General features: G+C 37.2%; 1 protein-coding gene across 3 annotated transcripts in view; it reads right to left on the reverse strand.

Annotated features, from left to right (window-relative positions):
• Positions 1-1,278: 1,278 nt before the first annotated feature.
• The window catches only part of Hgsnat (heparan-alpha-glucosaminide N-acetyltransferase), a 38,645-nt gene continuing 22,648 nt past the window's right edge, over positions 1,279-17,275 (reverse strand). For all 3 annotated transcript variants that reach the window (XM_046419113.2, XM_046419114.2, XM_046419115.2), the window contains 11 exons: positions 16,169-16,245; positions 14,762-14,792; positions 12,095-12,255; positions 10,708-10,823; positions 10,116-10,237; positions 9,482-9,608; positions 8,017-8,103; positions 5,683-5,760; positions 3,937-4,007; positions 3,718-3,830; positions 1,279-2,631 (listed from right to left, as the gene is read on the reverse strand). In XM_046419113.2, the coding sequence (XP_046275069.1) occupies positions 2,450-2,631; positions 3,718-3,830; positions 3,937-4,007; positions 5,683-5,760; positions 8,017-8,103; positions 9,482-9,608; positions 10,116-10,237; positions 10,708-10,823; positions 12,095-12,255; positions 14,762-14,792; positions 16,169-16,245 (1,165 nt within the window). In that variant the 3' untranslated portion in view covers positions 1,279-2,449. The remainder of the gene's footprint in view (positions 2,632-3,717; positions 3,831-3,936; positions 4,008-5,682; positions 5,761-8,016; positions 8,104-9,481; positions 9,609-10,115; positions 10,238-10,707; positions 10,824-12,094; positions 12,256-14,761; positions 14,793-16,168; positions 16,246-17,275) is intronic.

Below are 17,275 nucleotides of genomic sequence, written 5' to 3' on the forward strand. Positions count from 1 at the left end.
AAAAGGCCTGGGGATATGGGTAGTGGTTAAGTGCCCCTTAATTGAATTCCTAGTACAAAAAATAAAAATATATGCTTTGTCTTCAAGACTTGAAAATCTGTCTTCTATGTAATTTAATCTATTGGTGAGGCTTTCAACTGTTTTGAATTTGATTTATTGAGTCTTTCACTTCCAGTATTCGTTTTGTTCTTTTCATGATCTCTTTATTGAATGATTCCCACATTTTCTCTCTTAGTTCATTCCTTATATTCTTTTAGTTAATTGAACATTAAGCTATGAACTTTCTAATTTTTTTAACTTTAAATGTTAAAAAAAAAAGTAAATAAATAAAGTGATAGCTTAAATGTAGAGAGGAAGAAATTAAGGGGGAAAAGGTCCAGGAAGATATAATCAGGAGATGGGGCGGTTTCTAGCAGAGCTGGAATAAGTGGAGTGGGTAAAAGGAGATGGGGGAAACCACATCCCAAATGAACTGGAAAGGCATGCTGAGATCAGCTGATCATAGGTCATGCATGCCAGGGAAAGATATTTCCATTTTTATAGAAGTTGTTTAAAGAGGTTGATTTGACCCCTTCTGTTTTACAAAATTGAGTCTGGTAGCAACAGATAGGTGACTTTGGAGAAGAAGAGACAGAGAAAAGAAAGCCAGCCGAAAAATTATGATGAATCTGGAGTGGAGTGGAGGTAGTGACCATGAGAAAGAAGCAGTTACTGGGAGAAAATGAAGAGGACTGGCAATGTATAAATATGAAAGAAGTCAGGAGAGCAGAGGTAAGGTGGGTGACAAGGTGGAGCAGTTTTATAACTAGAGATAGACTTATCCATTCACAGAACTAGGAAAATATGAAGAGGAAATAGCTTATATTTGTGGAGAGGGAGGACGGGAGAGGCGAGACTGAGATGCTTGCATACCTCTAGCAGGAGGGGGCCAGCAGACAGTTAGGAGAGGGTGTGGGAGTCCAGGCCAGAAGGCAGAGCTGGGAACATAGACTAGAAAGCTGTTTGTGAAATGGCAATAGTTGAAAAAATGGAGTAAGTGGAGATGGACTCCTCTCACCACAGATGTGGTCTAAAGGAAAATTCCATCCCTAATGTTTCCCTTAAGTATATAATTCTTCAGAAAATTCTAAGTATAATGATGTATCGTGTGATAAATGCTCTTTCTCCATGTGTTCTCCTACCTTCATTCCTAAGAAATTGTTTCTTCAGTTCTGTGATTTTGAGCAGGAAAGCTGTCTTCATAGTGGAAGATCATTTTAAAAAGACATACTCTAATGATAGTTTTTCAAAATATTTTTATTCTTATTTCTTTTGAGGCATTTTCTGTAACAAAATTGTTGTTCTGAAGATTTCAGAAAAGCTACTGATGTACCCTACCTCATCACAAAGTCCTAATAGCCCAAGGGACTTGCCCAGTATCTTATACAGCAGGCATGGACAGTTGGACTCACAGTGAAGTCAGTGTGCGTTTCTTTCTTCCACAGGTACATTCCTGGTACTTAGGTACACGTGGTAAAAATGGGAGTTCATAACCCACTTGAATCAAATGTATGAAATATGATATGTCAAGAGCATTGTAATGTTTTGAGCAACCAGTAAAAAAAAAAGATACTCATGTAGGTACCAGGAGATGATAGGTAGGGAGATAGAAGGATAGATGCTAAGTACATAGGTAAATAGGAAAGTAAACAGGTAGATAATCAAGATGGTTGGGAATAATACATCTATATTTTAATTTTATTTTTTAAATGGGGGAAAAAGAGAAAATGGCTTCTGATAGGTATTTTTTGACTCATCAAAGCCTTGATAATCTGAAAAAAAAAACTTACTTTGGCTTTCCTAAAACATTAAATTGAACCAAATCAAAATATTGAGAAAACATTATGACACATCCATTCAATAAAGTTTATACTCTATCATGTAGGAAATCATGATTTTTGTTGTTGTTGGCATGCATGTACACATGCAGAAGCAATTTCCAGGGGGAAAAAAAAGTCAGTAGGAATCAAACCTTAGATTTTTACTTTTGTTTGTTTGTTTTGCAGTGATGGGGATCAAACCCAGGACCTCACCTAACAAATGCTAGACAAGCACCACTGAACCACATCCCCAGTCCTCAAACCTTAGACTGTTTTATGCATCATAGACGCAAAATGCCCATAGTAAATCCCTTTTGGAAAGTTAAGTGAGATTTCCTTACAATGAAGTTCCAAATGCATTCATTTATGTAGAAGATGGAGAAAAGATAGACCATACCATTTCAAATATATGTCACAAATATACAGAGTTCTGATGACTCATGTCAGAGTAAACCAACTTGAGCACCTTCTCCCAAAATCTGGAAATACATCCCACTGTTTTTATAAGTGATGATTCCCCTCAATATAGGTTCTTTCAATACTTTACCTAGGCCCACTAGAGTCTTCCAACAACACTTGAGTGGGAGCTATCAGATTTTCCAAAAAATCTTCTTTTTATAGAGAATGTAGGCAATGAGCACCCAGAGAGCAGTGGCGAGTATGTTCTGAGTTAGATGTTCTTTGTGTGACTGATTATCTTTCAGCTTCCACTGAAAGGGGAAGTAGTCCTCAAATACCTCGTGGCCAACATATACCAGAATAGAATTCATTCCTTAAGGAGAGACACAGAAAATAAGTTTCTTCCTGAATCACATTGGATCATCTATTTAATTTCTGAAATGAGTTCAGTAAAAACAAAAATCATGCACTTGTATTACTGACTGCCGCTGAGAATAAGTGATGCATATTTGAGATATTAGATGTGAACTGTATCTTTAATTTACTAGAAAATATTCATTTTATGATAAATTCTTTTTTCTTTTTTTTTTTTTTTTTTTTTTGTGTGTGTGAGGGGGGATTGAATCCAGGGCACTGCATGTGCTAAGCACACGTTCTACCATTAAGCGATACCCTTCAGCCCAACAATGAATTCTTGAATATTAAATATGAAAGGAAAATTACAACATTAACTTTTTTTAGACATAAAACTTGAGGTACAAACAATGTAACTATTACTAAAATCAAAACAGCTAAAATGAGTCATTGAAGGAATCTTAGAACTGCACCTAAACTATTTCATCCCTCTCTTGATATTTCTTAAAATGTCTAATCTTAGAGGTAGTACATGTGTGTTAAGAAAGTCTCATTTCTAAGTATTAAAAACCAAGTAAACATATTGCCATACTCGTGTCTGTTGTGTTCTGCCTCCTTTCCTATCCTCTACTATCCCCCCTCCCCTCCCCTCCCCTCCCCTCTTCTCTCTCTGCCCCCTCTACTGACATTCATTTGTCCCCAATATGTAAATCAATGGATGTGTAACTGATGTGATTCTGCAATCTGTATATGGGGTAAAAATGGGAGCTCATAACCCACTTGAATCAAAGTGTGAAATATGATATATCAAGAACTATGTAATGTTTTGAACAGCCAACAATAAAAAATTAAAAAAAAAAAAAAAACAAGTAAAATGCGCTGGATTGTTTCTGATGCTCCACGATTTGCCACTGTCTGGAAGTAGAGCTTATTAATTGTCATACAATGACTCAGAACCTAAATGGGGAGGGCCTCTTCAGAACAGGCCAGCTGTCTCCCTCAGTGTGTTCCTTGGAAACATAGTGGCTCCAGTCCCTAGCCAGTGGAGCTCAGTAGATCTCTGGGCCACCATCAGCAACTCTGTTTGCATTTAGAGTTGACTTACCTGGATAAAAGAAGGGGGCTCCTGTCCACAGTCCTCTCACATCAACAACTGGGTATAGGACCAGCAGGATGAAGAAGGCAAAAGAGCTCAGTGTGGTGACATATGAAATCGACCTTTAAGGAGTTGAATGGGTGAGGTAATTTAGTGCTCATGAGAAACAGCCAATTTTAACACGAGAAATTATCAAACATTAAAAGGACACTTTTTTTCTATACTTACCAGAGATTTTTGTTGATTGGAATGAAGGCTTCGTTTTCAGAAACTTTTGTCAAAGCAACAGAAATAAGCCCCTATGAAGGGGAAAGGAAGTGTGTTAAAATCTCAACAATTGTGTTTCAAAAAATAACTAAAATAATTAGTTATTGAATTGCCTTATATTTTACTCTTTTGACTGGGAACATATTTTAAGATGTATAACCACAATTTATTCTTTTTTATTAGAGCTTTATAGTTATACATAGTAGGTGGGTTCATCCCGACAAACTCATACACACAGGAAATTCTATTTCGGTTCATGAGCCCCCCTTTCCCTCCCATCCTCCCTCCTCTACTCTAGACTTCACCTCACTTGTCTATTTATATTTGATGTATATTTACGTTTGTATAAAGGTGAATATGTACACATATATTTATGTATAAAGGTGAATATATGTGGCATATTCACATAACATGATTGTTTAAGAAGTCATTCTGCGTTGCCTCCCCCTACCATCCTACTCTACCTCTCAAGCTCCTTCTTCTACCTTACTGAGCCTCCCTTTATGTTATCCTATCCTCCTCTCCCCCTTTCCTTCATTTTACTCCAGCTTCCACATGAGAGAAAACATTCGACCTTTGAGTTTCTGAGCTTGACTTATTTCAGCTAGTATGATATTCTCCATTTCCATCTATTTATCAGCATGCTGTAATTTCATTATTTTTTATGGCTGAGTAGAACTCCATTGTGTATATATACCACAATTTCTTTCTCCATTCATCTATTGATGGGCACCTAGGTCAATTCCATAATTTAGCTATTATGAATTATGCTGCTATAAACATTGAGGTGGTTGTTTTGCTATATTATGTTGATTTCAGATCTTTTGGGAAAATACTCAGGAGTGGGATAGCTGGGTCATATGGTGGTTCTATCCCTAGTTTTTTTAGTAATCTCCATACTGAACAACATATTCTTTAAAAATATGTTATTCAGTATGGAGATTACTAAAAATCTGCAGTATTCCTCTGAGTTGAAGAAGGGAAGCTAACTGATAAATTATAGTGAATTCTAAGAGGAAACATGATTGCAAGACTAAAGGAAAAAAATCAAACTTTCAGTTATTTTTCTACATATAAATCTGGAAGTTGGGATTTACAAAATTGTTGTTATTTACCTAGTCTTTCTGATAAACATGCAGAAGCCATACCTCATACATTTCTTCAGGCATTTCTCATTCCAGTGTTTGATGGAAACATTGTCTTATTTAAAAACATATCCTTCTAAGAAGATAAATCTGAAAATTTAGATGTAAGGATTTGTTCCTTCTTGAGAATGGGGGTGGGGCTCAGTGGTAGAATATGATCTTACAATGCAGGAGGCTCCAGGTTTGACCTCTAGCACCAAAAATTTATATATATATATATATATATATATATATATATATATATATATATATATAAATAAATTTGTTCCTGTTATTCAAATGAAGCATATTCCCTATCACAATGTGGTAACAGCTGCTGTGCCAGTGTTGCTAAACATTTTATTTCTTTTTAAATATACATGTGTGTGAAGAAAATCAATCTTTTTTTAAAAAAAGTTTTAGTTGTAGATGAACACAATGCCTTTATTTAATTAATCTATTTATTTTTAATGTGGTGCTGATGATCGAACCCAGTGCCTCACATGTGCTAGGCAAGTGTTCTACCTCTGAGCCACAATCCCAGCCCAATCCCATTCCTTAATAAGGAATGTCCATTACTTACTAAAATAAAACACCAGACAGTGAATCGGATGAGGATGTCTTTGGTCTGATCTTTGTAATACAATAGTATTTTTCCTGCCTAGAAAAGAAAATAATATGACCAAGAGAATCACTTAAGATATATATTCTTATTTCATATTCACCCGTTTTTTCAATCACTCAACAAAGCACACTTTCAGACACTGGGATCACAGGAAGAATGAAATTTTACCTCTGCCCTCAACTAGTGGAGACTGAGAGAAACAAGAGACCAAAAAAAGATGAGGTACCTCTTCAGGGAAGGAGGGAGACATCTGAGACGTGGTACCCTTGAGCTGAGGCTACAATCATGAGATGGTGAAGCAGGAGGGACACTCTGAGCATAATGGAACAGCATGCACAGAAGCATGTCAAAAAGAGTGGAAAAGCACCACAGCATCTCTAAAGGGCTGCATAAAGATAGAGGGAGGCTATGTACGTCTTGCAAAAAGGTGGTAGGCTTTGTAGGTCTTGCTTCAAGCAGGCTCTTTCTTTCATAGGTGATAGGTAGCCAAGGAAAGTTTTCCCCCAAATGACAGGATCCAGCTCAGACTAGTCTGCTAGCTCATCCCATCTGGCAGCATTACAAAAGAGGGATAGAGACAGAATGGAAGTGTGGGCAGGTAAACTAAAAACACTAAAATAGGTCTTTGCATTAAATTGAAAATTAATTTTTGGAAATATCAGAGGATGAGAAAGTGTTAATAATAATTTATAATAGCTACAAGTTATGCAGACTTTTTATGTGCCAGTTCAAAGAATTATATACAAATTATTTAATCTTCTCAACATCTCTATTCACTATGCTACTAAAGCCAGAGAGGTCAAGTAATATGCCTGAGGTTACCCAGTTATCAAGTGGCAGAGCTGGATTCAAAGCTGGGCAGTGCAGCTCTAGGTCTGCACTCTTAACCTCTACATTAGACTGACTGCTCCAACAGGCACAGATTGACCTAGAGAGCACACAGTGAGGTTCAAGGAATATATGTAAAATCATAATATAAAGTGCTATAGAGATAAAGGCAGGATTTATAACTATAAAATTATTTAATCACCAAAATATACATGGTTTGGATCAATATAGGAGCCACCAGCCACATATGACTATTTATATTTTGAATTAAATTAATTAAAAAGAAGTAAAATTTAAAATTCAGTTCCTTAGTCATACTAGTCACATTTCAATTACTCAAGAGCTATCCAGGCAAGAGGCTGCCCTAATGGATGGCACAGATAAAAATTCCCATCACTGCAAAAAGTTCTATTAGCACTGATTTATACATTTTAACACTCTCAGTTCATTCCCTGAAAAATGAATATCACCAGTAAGAACTTTTGGAAGAAAAATAGAGACTACTCAGAATTTTAACAAAATTTCATGTGAGATAGATTAAGAATAACCTGTATTGACCTTGTCAATTATAATTTATAATAATATACATGCATACTATGTCTAGCTGTGGTACACACACTGAGGAGGCTAACAAAGGAAGATGATAAGTTCAAGGCCATCCTGGGCAATTTAGCGAGACCTGTCTCAAAATAAAATATTTAAAAGAGTTGGGAATATAGCTCAGGGGTAGAGAACTTGCCTAGCATGGGTGAAGCCCTGGGTTCAATCCCCAGTACCAAATGCACGTGTGTATAGCTAAACACTAAGTTGAAAAGAGTGCAGAGCCTCTGGGAGGTGATTATGTATGAGAGATTTTATGTCCTTATAAAAAGTCTCAAGATAAAATGTTCCTTGTCTTTGCCCTTCCACTTTCTACCACACAGGACATAGTGCTTGTCCCTCTGGAGAACACACTGTTTGAGGTGCCTTCTCAAAAGCAGAGACCGGACTTTCACCAGGCAAAGAAACTGTCAGTACCAGCACCTTGATTGTAGACATCCCATCCTCCAGAACTATGAGAAAGAAATTTCTGTTCTTTATAAATTATCCAGTCTCAGTTTTATCACAGAAGCACAAACATTCCAAGACAGAAAGAAATGTGATAAGTGACATGGTGACTTCCTAAGGTTACCAATATCCACTCTGCATATCCCACAGGGAAATCTTTTATCCAGAAATTATGGGACTAAGATAAGCCACATAAATAATATTTTTAGAATATAATAATTATATCTAACTATTTGTGCTCAATTTTAACAAATCCTAGTTTTGCACAATCTGACAAACCCAAATAAAATTTATTAGACCAGTAACACAGAGGAAATGCTTGTAATTGCTTTGTTTTATTGAAATGCTTTCAAATTAGTGATGAATCAATAATCATAAGCTGTTAGAAAAACATATCCTAATAAAATAAATAAATACCTGAACTCCTAAAAATGCCATCACAATGGAATTGATGGTTCCTAAGATTCCTTCTGGATCGTAGGCCACCTTAGTGTGATAAAGGACCTTAACAAAGTAGAACAAGAAAGTAGCACTTACTCACTGACCACAAAAATTAATGTAAGAAATTCTTAGATTAAATGCAAACTTGAAAGAATTCTAGTGTTTCCAATGTTTCTGGGTTCCTTTTTTTTTTCTTTTGGATTTTGCTACAGAAATCCATTACCCTAACTTATGGAGATTCTAGGCAAAATACTCCAGGTTATGAAAGGTATATATAGGGAATGCACAGCACCAGGGATAAGCCATAGTTCAACAGCAGCTACTTCAACTCCATCTGGCTTGGAATAAGCCTGGTTCCACAAGCCTGACAAGTTTCAGGTGCAATATATTAGTCTTTGTAATATGCATACTTATTTTCTTTTTTACCAAACCTATTATAGCATCAATAGCTTCCTATCTTCTTCTATCTTCTTTTAAGGCAAATAACCCCTAAAAATACATTTGGGTGGGGGGGTGTAGCTCAGTGGTAGAGTGCATGCTTAGCATGTACAAGGCCTAGAGTTCATCTCCAGCACCTCCCAAAATAAAATAAAACAAATATAAAATAAAATATACTTGTATTTTTTATTATAAAATAAATGCTGAAAATGTAGAAATTTGGAAGTACTCAGGGTAGTAAATGCTGTAGCGCACCATCAAGATCCCTCCAACCCTTTCAGGACTAAAGCATTCATTACCCCAGCTGCTAGAAATATTAATTGCCAAAAGTTCTCATCCAAGTTTCTCTTCCGGATTGTCTGTGACTAAAGTCAGCTGCTAGGCCAGGTACATGGCTCAGTGGTGGAGCACTTGCTTAACATGCACGAGACCCTGGGTTCAATTCCCAGCAAGGTGAGGGTGGGGGGAGAAGTCTACCTATCTAGGAATCACCCCTTTGTTGGAAGCAGTTCATATCTGACAAGGAATATAAAGGGCCTAATTTCTCAGCACACACAGAGCAGTTCTGACGTGCCCCCAGCTCCAAATGAGATTAACTGGGGCTTTTGTCAGAACCACAGTGCAGTTCAGCTTCTCCCTCAACCAAGTCCCGCTTCCTTCATTCTTCAACAGGGATTGATATACCAAGGATTTCCCACTACACTTCTAGCACATGAAGCTCTTTCTCAAACTCCACTGCCTAGAAATCTAACCTGAGATATATAGAAAAGCACTAAAGTGCTACTCATTTAATACAATGCATTATCACTTTATCCTTAAAAATAATGTTCATCTACTGCCACATAATGAATGCTGAAGTCATTAAGGTAGACAACTTTTAGTTTCCATCCCATTTTACATAGCTGAACATTTTGCATGGTCTAAAACTGATGGTTCTTTTTATTTTCCCTCACTTTGGAGACCCTAAGTTTCCCAGGTCCAAGGACTTGCCAGTCTCACGTACTGCGGAAGAAGGGTGCTGGTAAAGATGATCATCTCCCAGAAGCAGGCGATCAATGTAGCCAGCAGCTCCTCCTGTACAATTTGGATATTTCCCAAAATCTCCAATACCACCAGGGCCAAGATATCCACTAGGAAAGTGAAAAACATACTTAAATTATGAGACTTCAGGGGCTAGGGTTGTGGCTCAGTGGTAAAGCGCTTGCCTTGCACATGTGAGGCACTGGGTTCAATCCTCAGCATCACATAAAATAAATAAGTAAAACAAAGGTATTGAGTCCATGTTCAACTAAAAAAAAATTATAAGACTTCAGAAGACAGAGTGGTATATAGTGACTATATGCCGCCCAATTCAAAGATCCTCAAACATGTATAAGCATCCCTCTGGCTCCAAGCACTCTCATTAATGCTCTTTTGACTTAATGGCTCCCCGCATGGATAAGGTAGTAAACACAATTTCTACACAAGCTGACCAAACACCAAACTTCCCTCCCAATGCCAAGTATGCCCCAAAGGAGAAGAGTGAAATAGAATTCCTCTGACTTGAGAAATTTGAAAGCTGAAAGCCCAGAACCTCTCACTTGGCAGAAAGTGACATATGAAAAGGGCTTACTTATGTAGGGCAAGGGTTCACTTACATAGGGCACCCAGGAACTGGTAATAAGAACGTTAAGCCCAGCCAAATGCTTTCCAGAATCAGAATGAAGAGCCACTGGGGCCAGCTGGCAGTGATGTCTCGAAGAAAAGGGCAGCTTCTCTCCTGAGGGCAGAAGAAAAAAACACATATAAACCAAATGCAAACAGAATAGCACACGTATTTGGGAAATTCCAAGTGATTATTCTTTTGATCTCTATAGCAGTAATTCAAATTTTTATCTAATAATATAAAGTTTGTCTATCTCTCTCTTTCTCTCTGACTCTGAAATATAACAGTAAAAATATTAGTTAAAAAGAAATCAGGGGGCTAAGGATGTGGCTCAATGGTAGAGCACTTACTTAGCATGCATCAGGCCCTGGGTTCAATCCCAAGCATGCAAAAAAAAAAAATAATAATAATAACAATGATAGAGATTAAATAAAAATAGCTTAATAAAGGAGGGAAGGAATACATTTGATTAGTACAAACACTATTATAATCAGAACTTAAAAAAAACACTAAAAACTAAAAAGTGAACTTTTTCATGTCTCTTTTAAAAAAAACAAAACAACAACAAAACCGTGATTTCTCACCAAAACACAATTTTCAAGCATGGGTTTAGCAAAGAGGAGCTCCAACACAGCAACCACAAAGTAAGTTACTCCCAACCGCTGCAGGACACCAGGAATTCGCACCTTATCCCAAGACACTGCAGAAGATACAAGTTAGGTAAGGGATTACCCAAAATTTCTCATCGCATCCCAAAACAATTTACTTTTTTAATGAGGGAAGACATACTCTTATTACATCTAAATAAGTCTTTTTAAGTTCTTGAAGCAGAAATATACATAGTCAGAAGACAAGGCTCAAATCCAAGCTCCAAGAACAGACCAATACGTTCATCAGAAGGATGGTCAGGAATATGGCTCATCCTCAAAATATGAAGCTGGCCGACTGGGAGACCAAGAACAAAGGTGTCTTACTCAGGGGACAAAGATAAAACAAAGATAACCTTTGGCCTTCAAATCCACCAGGAATCTGCAGACCCAACACAAGACAGTGACTGACTCTCCTTGCCCAACAAGCTCCGGGACTGTACCAATGGAAGAGTACAACCCTATAACAAACCCTGTGATGAATACTACTGGGAGCAATGGCTCATTCTTTGGAAATGCATTAAATCTGCTTTTAGGGGACATCAACCAGAAATGATCTCTACTTCCTCTTAGTGCCTATAGCCTTTCAATAAAATGACTTATTGCCTGGGGGCTTGATTGGCTACTACCCAGACATTTGTGTCCTCTTTTGCTAATGACAGAGTAAGCCCCTTGAGGACAGTGACTACTGCCTTTCCTGATTCTGATACTGGTATAAAGTGCAGAATTGATATCCTTTCTTCAGCTATCCTATCTCACTCACTGCAACCAACAAAGTAATAACAAAGATATCATCCTTCCCAGACAGCCAGTTAGCATACAAGGGATGATGAAGGTAAATTCTTAAACTATCACCCCAAACTATAAGTTGGGGAATCCAAAATGGCAGAGCAGGGCCTTGAGAGCAAGGTAACCTGGTCTGGCCCTCTGCCCTGCTCCTCACGATCCAGAGAAAACACATCAATCTTTCTTGGCATTGGATATTTCTCTCATACAACAGGAGAGTTTGAGTAGTTGTACGGATTGCTGCCAGGTCTAAAATTCCAAGATAATAATAATGTTGATGATGCCCAAAGTTACACAAGTATTGTATGTATTTTTCTAAAGTTGTTCTTTTTGCAGGTACCTGAGATGGAGGAATTACATTTCTTTCAAATTACAACATATAGGCCTGGGGGGTGTAGCTCAGAGGTACAGCACTTGTCCAGCATCTGCAAGGACCTGGGTTCCATTACGAGCACCACAAAAATAAATAAATAAATAATAACATGATTTTTCTACTTTCAAGTGAATATATACCAACAAAAGGGAAAAAAACACTTACATGGACCAAGACAATAATTGGGATTCACGATGAAAATTCCTATACAGATTAACAGGAAACTCCTCCATGCAATTTTCCCCAGCAATTTGAATTTTGAACATCCTCGCTGCAGTATAGAAGTCATTGATAGAAAAATTGAAGATCCCATAATAAATACAAACCTAAAAAACAAAACATGCTATTAATAGGTGGTCATTTTGTATGAATATGTAACAACAAACCCCATCATTATGTACAACTACAGTGCACCAATAATAAAAAGTGGGTTAAAAATAGGTGGTCAATTACTAATTTTTTATCTAAATATCATTAATATTTTATAATATACTACATGATAGAAGCAGTACATTCAGTTTAAAGTAGCCAATTATGAAATCAAGCTGGGCTAATAACATAGAAAAGAATCAGAACATAGTCCTGGTGGGCTGTGAGGTTTTGACAACATATATCCAAGTTCTATTTTAGGAGGAAACTTCTTTAGTATTAAGTGGAATTGCCAAGGACAACTCTCCCAAACAGTTGTCAAAGAGAAATTATAAGAAAGATGCCACAATCCAAACAACTGATTTTTTATTAGCATACCCTCACAGACCTTGAGAAACAAGCCAAACACTTCAATCATTTCTAAATCCACTCCTGCTCCCTCCAAAAATGAAAGCTTAACTTTTTTCTCCATTTAGTCACACGTATTTCCCCTTTCTTTTATCATGCAAAATTCTCTCTTTAATGAAAATTCTAATATTAAGTTTCCTAGTTATTTTGCAAAGGGTTATGGAAGTGAGAACTTGCTCTTGCTGTATTCTCAGAGGTGCCTTGGCTTCCTTTCTAGGATCAATCTAATCAGAAAATTCCTCTACAAACAGGAACTTTCCTATAGGGAATCCCACAGGGAATATACTTAGAGAACTACCAGGTCCCTGTAGTATGCTGTTTTTAAATCTTTTGGTTATAGACCAAGGAGAGGAATAGCTGGGTCAAATGGTGGTTCCATTCCCAGATTTCCAAGGAATCTCCATATTGCTTTCCATATTGGCTTGCACCAATCTGCAGTCCCACCAGCAATATATGAGTGTACCTTTTTCCCTACATCCTTGCCAACAATTATTGTTGTTTGTATGCATAACAGCTGCCATTATGACTGGAGTGAGATGATATCTTCGAGTAGTTTTGATTTGCATTTCTCTAATTGCTAGAGAGGATGAACATTTTTCATATATTTGTTGATTGATTGTATATCGTCTTCTGAGAAGTGTCTGTTAGATCCTTGGCCCATTTGTTGATTGTGTTATTTGTTTCTTTGGTGCTTAGCTTTTTGAGTTCTTTATATACCCTAGATATTAGTGCTCTATCTGATGTGTGAGGGGTAAAAACTTGCTCCCAGATGTATGCTCTCTGTCCACTTCACATCAATGTTTAGAGTAGCACAACTCACAAAAGCTAAACTGTGGAACCAACCTAGATGCCCTTCAGTAGATGAATGGATAAAAAAATGTGGCATATATACACAATGGAATTGTACTCAGCAATAAAAGAGAACAAAATCATGGCATTTGCAGGTAAATGGATGCAGTTGGAGAAGATAATGCTAAGTGAAGTTAGCCAATCCAAAAAAACAAATGCTGAATGTTTTCTCTGATATAGCAGGATAGGGAGGGGGAGCATGGGAGGAATAGATGAATTCTAGATAGGGCAGAGGGGTGGGAGGGAAAGGGAGGGGACAGGGTATTAGCAAGGGCAGTGGCATGTGATGGACATCATTATACAAAGTACATGTATGAAGACACGAATTGGTGTACACATACTTTATATATAACCAGAGATATGAAAAATTGTGTTGTATATGTGTCATAAGAATTGTAATGCATTCTGCTGTTGTCTATTTTTTTTTAAAAAAAAAATCAATTCAAAAAAAGAGAGAACTACCAGGTCTTCACCTATGTAAAACTGCCCTACCCATATGCATCTCAAAAAATCAAGACTTCATCAGTGATAAAAAATGGAACCAACGATATATAACAATCTTCTGGTACTGTTTCTTAATGATGGAGCTAAGGTGCTCAAAGCATCACAGCAAAGACACAAATTGCACAACATATACAAAGTGTCCCTGAACAAAAATGAGAAGCCCTGGATGAACAGAGTATGGGTAGCACTATTATAATAAATTTCAATTTATTACTGTCACTGCTTGCTACATATTTATCATTATTCACAGACATACTATGTTTCTTTCAGAAAATATGATTTTATATGCATTTTTGGACTAGTAGAACTTAACTATATATTCAAAATTTATAATATAGGATTTTAGGATCTAGTATATCCTATCTGTTCAGCATAATGTTCCCTAAAAAATCACTCATCTTTTGGAATAGAGCTGTAGCTCTATGGGAGAGCATGTGCTTAGTGTGCACAAGGTCCTGGGTTCAATCTCCAGAGCCACAAAAGAAAAACAAAAAACACTTATCTTTTCTACACACATGCACAAACATGAAGCCAAGTATAAAAACAACCCATTGATGCAACTTTTGGAAGGACTCTGTAACAGCCAACACAGGCCTATGGTGCAGAACTCAAGGCTGGTCTCAGAGAAGGCCTCCAGCATCATTTGAAAGAAAGAACTAGAGATGCCCCATGGAAGAGCTGATGGTTAGAATGCCAACTCACCATGGGAACACAAGGTCAGCCACTGTCAGTCCTGCAGAATAACACAAGCACAAATGGAAAGAGGATTCTTGAATATAAATACTTCTTAAATTCAAAATGAACATAATTGTAATTGACACAGAAAGTACAACTAACATAGAGGACACACACACACACACACACACACACAAACTCTCTTGAGACTCTGCAGCCATTCCACAGGCTTGGAACATTTCCTGACCATATCTAAACATGGGACAACAAATTACAAGTATGTAGACAAGTTTGCTAGCTTTATACAATGCTATTCAAAATTTATTGCTTCCCCCCACCCCCCGAGATGTTCTCTGTTTTGCAGCAGAATGTCTAATGGACAATGTAACTGTAAATATTCAGCTGCATAAAAAGGAGCTAACATTTAGGCACAAATGGGAGACATGACTCTTTTGTTTTAAAATAAATACTTGAATACAATTTGGGTCCTACAAGAATTTGGGCTCCAGATCTGATGCAGAGGTGCCTTACCCATGGACCTGCAATGACATCATTAATTCCCTCCCAGGAATCAATACATGGAACCTGGGTACCAATGGTCAAACATGATCACAATGAGATAGATAGATAGATATATAAAATCTTTCCCCAGCCCTCTACATATATGAACTGTCCAGGACAAAGACTACTGGAATTTCACAAAAATCACTGGTCCAGCCAGGTGCAGTGATGCACACCTGTAATCCCAGCAACTTTGGAGGCTGAGGCAGGAGGATCGCCAAGTTCAAAGCCAGCTCAGCAACTTAGTAAGGACCTAGGTAACTTAGTGGGATCCTGTCTCAAAATAAAAAAATTAAAAGGACTGGGGATATGGTTTAGTGGTTAAGCACCTCTCTGTTCAATTCTCAGTACAAAAAAAAAAAATCAGTGGTCCGTAACAGGTAAGTATTCTAAATGATTCTCTTGGTTCCTAGAAAATCTATTCTTAAACCAACTGCCAAGCCAGATTACAGCTATGATTCAGCACCACTCAGATCAATCCCAGTTTGATAGCACCAAAAAGGACCATGAGTCTTAAAAGATAGACTCCCCAAGAATATGGTAGCTGTCATATCTATGACAATGATCATTTAAAACCAAATTCTTCACATCTTCTGCTGAGTTCCAAGTGTCAGCAGAAATATTTCTGTTACTCTAGTGAAGCATCCACACATTAGAGATCAGATTCACACATTAGAGATCCGCAGCACACAAGAATTAAACTAAAGGGCCCACAGAAAAATCTAAAGGTCATTCTCTGGGGGAAAGAGCTCAATAGCTCAGAAGAGGTTGTAGGGCCTCATCTCTGAAGCCCTTAGAGGAAATGCTGAATGATTCTTCAGATGCCAGTTCTCTGAATGAAACTGCAAGCAAAGTTACCTTGAGGTAACTTACCATTCCAACTCGAATGTTTGAAGTACCAATATTTTCCTCCTCCGTAATTAACAAAAACCATGAGTATGAGAGCTAGCCTGTAAAGTCAACAAAAAGAACACTTTCACAGTGTGCAAGGTGACAAAGAATGGTTGAACTCCAAGACATTCCTTTATACTCACAAGGTTAGTCATGCAATAATGTGATTCTACACAGCAGTTTGTATCACCAGAAGAAATATAAAGGCAAGACACTATTGTCCACAACAATTTTCACAACAATTAGGATCATCCACTAATGTTCTGTTGCAAATATTTCCAACATGTTTTAAAAAAAAATTGTACTTTACTACTAAGCTATATAACTTGGGAACACAGCAAAACATTTCCAGTAACTCAATTGTGTGCCAATAATTTGATGTCTCAGGTTAAAGAACTGTTATAGAAGGTACAGAGTCACTGGAATCAAAGAGCTAAGGATTCATATCCTGAGTCTTTTTCTCTTATTAGTCATGAGACTTTACACTAAGATTCAATTAACTCTGTACAATACCCTACCACATGACTATGTGGTTGGCACATTTGGGGCGCTTAATAAATGCTAGCTTCTGTTCACCTGTAAATATCTTATCTTCAAAACTAGCAATGATGATTGGAAAGAAAGAAGAAAACAGTAGATTCTGAATATGCTATCATTTGGTGCTAACTGTGCAGAATGCAGAAAATAAAGACTTTAGTATATAAGGGAATAATCTGTGGGGCCTCTGTAACTCAACTAACTGGAATCAAATTCTGGCTTTAGTACCTGAGTGACCATGGGAAAATTACTTACCCCTGGCTCAATTCATCTGTGAAACAGGCATATTAAAAGTGTGTACCTGGGGCTAGAATGTGGCTCATTGCTAGAGCACTTGCCTAGCCCATGTGAGACACTGGGTTTGATCCTCAGCACCACATAAAAAATAAATGAATAAAATAAAGGTATTGTGTCCATCTACAACTAAAAATAAATAAATAAATAAATTTAAAAGTGTATACCTATAGGAATGTTAAGAGACTAAATAAATTAAGACAAGTTAGGGAAGTGATAGCTGTTATTTGGATATGAGATATCTCTAAAAAAGTTCAT

The sequence above is a fragment of the Marmota monax genome, unplaced genomic scaffold, assembly GCF_021218885.2.
Source record: "Marmota monax isolate L192 unplaced genomic scaffold, Marmota_monax_Labrador192_F-V1.1 WCK01_AAM20220418_F8-fsc00609, whole genome shotgun sequence".
In the NCBI taxonomy this organism is placed as follows: Eukaryota; Metazoa; Chordata; class Mammalia; order Rodentia; family Sciuridae; genus Marmota; species Marmota monax.